This window comes from Arachis ipaensis, chromosome B01, assembly GCF_000816755.2.
Source record: "Arachis ipaensis cultivar K30076 chromosome B01, Araip1.1, whole genome shotgun sequence".
NCBI classification, from domain to species: Eukaryota; Viridiplantae; Streptophyta; class Magnoliopsida; order Fabales; family Fabaceae; genus Arachis; species Arachis ipaensis.
In genome coordinates, this window is record NC_029785.2 from 17,930,007 (window position 1) to 17,932,685 (window position 2,679).

General features: G+C 30.6%; 1 protein-coding gene across 1 annotated transcript in view; it reads right to left on the reverse strand.

Annotated features, from left to right (window-relative positions):
* LOC107626793 overlaps positions 1–573 on the reverse strand; it is a 6,466-nt gene extending 5,893 nt beyond the window's left edge. Inside the window, exon 1 of the mRNA XM_016329696.2 lies at positions 155–573. Within this exon, the coding sequence (XP_016185182.1) occupies positions 155–482 (328 nt within the window). The 5' untranslated portion in view covers positions 483–573. The remainder of the gene's footprint in view (positions 1–154) is intronic.

Here is a 2,679-nt window from a genome sequence, read left to right on the forward strand (position 1 = left end):
TTCAAGTATACATTTAAATAAATTTTTATTATATATATATTATAAGCAAAAGGTGTACTAGCAGGAACAAATATTATAGAAAATATTAGTAGAGGAGAGATAGAAATAACAGAAGTGTTATATATATGAATGAAAAATTAAAGTAATTAATTACCTCTTAGGAAGTTAAATATGATATAGAAGATACCACCGTTGAGGGCAATCAAGTTGATGAGAAGCTCAACGCAGATCCCAAAGAATGCTAATGGCTTGGCCACAAACTGCAAGAGCTTCTGGGACAAGATAGAGATAAATATAAGCCACCGGTGGCCGAAGCTCTCGTCCACTTCGCCATCCGCGTGGCTCTCCACAAACCTCCTTCGCGACATGTTTCGCGAAGTGAGGACGTGAAGCAGATCGAAGAACCGGGCGTCTTCGTGCTTCAGCAGCATGTAGCTGTCTGCGAAGCCCTTGTCGCAGTCATCGCTGGTTTTGGCCGCCATGGCTACTACCTTGTTACAAATTAAAGTAGTGATGAAGGTGGTTTCTAGCTAGGAAGCTGAAAGGTTCCTGCTTATTAATTGGTTTTTATATAGAAACGTGGTAGACATGTGTTACGGGATTATATATAATATTTTTTTATATTTTTTTGGTTGTCTAAGTATTTCTTAAGACTAATTTGTCACAAATTTAAATTTTATTTAAAAATTTTTTATCAATCAATAAATTCATTATACAAAACAAAATTTAAATGTTTAATATTTATTTAAATGAATGAATGAACAGACTAATATAAAAAAAAGAGTTATTCTTCATGTACAAGTATTTTCTCATACAAATTTATACAAATCATTTATATTTACGCGCTTTTACATTTTTCTCATTGCCTCTTCTTCTTCTTCTTTTGTGCCTCTTCTTCTTCTTCGTCGTAATTTTTCTTTCTTGTTATCATCGTTATCAACACCATCTCTTCCTCATCCTCCTTTTCCTCCTTCTTTTTTTATTAAAATTTTTTCTCCTCTTTTTTTTTTCTCTTTTTCCTTCATCATCATTTATATCGTTGTTGAAGATAATAAATAATTCAGATTTAAATTGTCAATTGAACTAGAACGAAATTGATTATTATTTTGAATCCAATCAAGTGGCTAAGGTGTGGTTCAATTTAGAAGAAAAAATATAGCATTAGAGAAAATATTTTTCTGCAGCAAATTTGGGTGTAGCACGAAGATATTTGGGTGTAACACGAAGATATTTGGGTGTATTTTAAGCATTTTTGGGTGTATTTTTATTCTGATAAGTTCTGCATAATTCAAAACTCTTCCTCTTCCTCCTTCTTATCTTCTACTGTTTCTTCTTTTTTTTTTTATCATCATCACCATCTTCTTCTTCTTCTTCTTTTCTTATTCATCTTTTCCTTTTTATTTTACCTTCTCAAGTTTCTTTTTGTTTTACTCGTTTAACAAGAATAAAAATAAAAAAATCAAACAAAGAAGAAGAAGAAACACATAATGCTGCAGAATTACTTGGAAGCTGATGAACTTACATTCATTTAACTAAAAGAAAGAAAGAAATAAGAAAAAAAGAAGAAAAAAATGCAGCATTAGAAAAAATATTTTTCTGTATTTCCAGTAAATTTGGGCGTAACACGAAGATATTTGGGTGTAACACGTAGATATTTGGGTGTATTTTAAGAATTTTTGGGTGTATTTTTATTCTGACTGCATAATTCAAAACTCTTCATCTTCTACTGTTTCTTCGTTTTTTATCATCATCACCATCTTCTTCTTTTTTTTCTTATTCATCTTTTTCTTTTTATTTTACCTTCTCAAGTTTCTTCTTGTTTTACTCTCTTAACAAGAATGAAAACAAAAAAATCAAACAAAGAAGAAGAAGAAACACATAATGCTGTAGAATTACTTGGAAGATGATGAACTTACATTCATTTAACTAAAAGAAAGAAAGAAATAAGGAAAAAAGAAGAAGAAAAAAACGCAGCATTAGAGAAAATATTTTTCTGTATTTGTAGCAAATTTAGGTGTAACACGAAGATATTTTAGTGTAACACGAAGATATTTGGGTGTATTTTAAGAATTTTTGGGTGTATTTTTATTCTGATAAGTTTTGCATAATTCAAAACTCTTCCTCTTCCTCCTCTTCATCTTCTACTGCTTCTTCTTCCTCATCTTCTTATTTCGTTTTCTTGTAATTCTTTTTGGGAGAAAAAATCAAACAAAGAAGAAAAAAATACATAATGTTGCAAAATCAATAGAAAGAAGATGAGAAAAAAATGTAGCAACAACAACAATAATAAAAAAATAATGATGAAGATGAAACACGTGAAGAAAAAGAAGGAGAAATGCAAAAAGGAAGAAGAAGAAGAAGAAGGAAGAGGAGGAGGAGAAGGAGGAACGTGAAGAAGAAGAAGTATCTTCCATAATGGTGAGTGAGAGCGCACTTTAGAAACAGTTGAGTGACGTGTGTGTTATCACGCTCCAGTAGGTGAATGTAATTTTTGTTAGACTTAGCTCAACTTGTAAGACTTGTAAGTCAAAAAGACTTGTATCTATAGTATAACTCATAAAAAAATGTTAGCCTTTTATCGGTATAGGATGCGCGGTATAGGATGCCTAGTGAAGGTTCTATTAGTAATATTTATCATTTATTTAAAAAATTGTTACTTACATACTATAAATACTATAA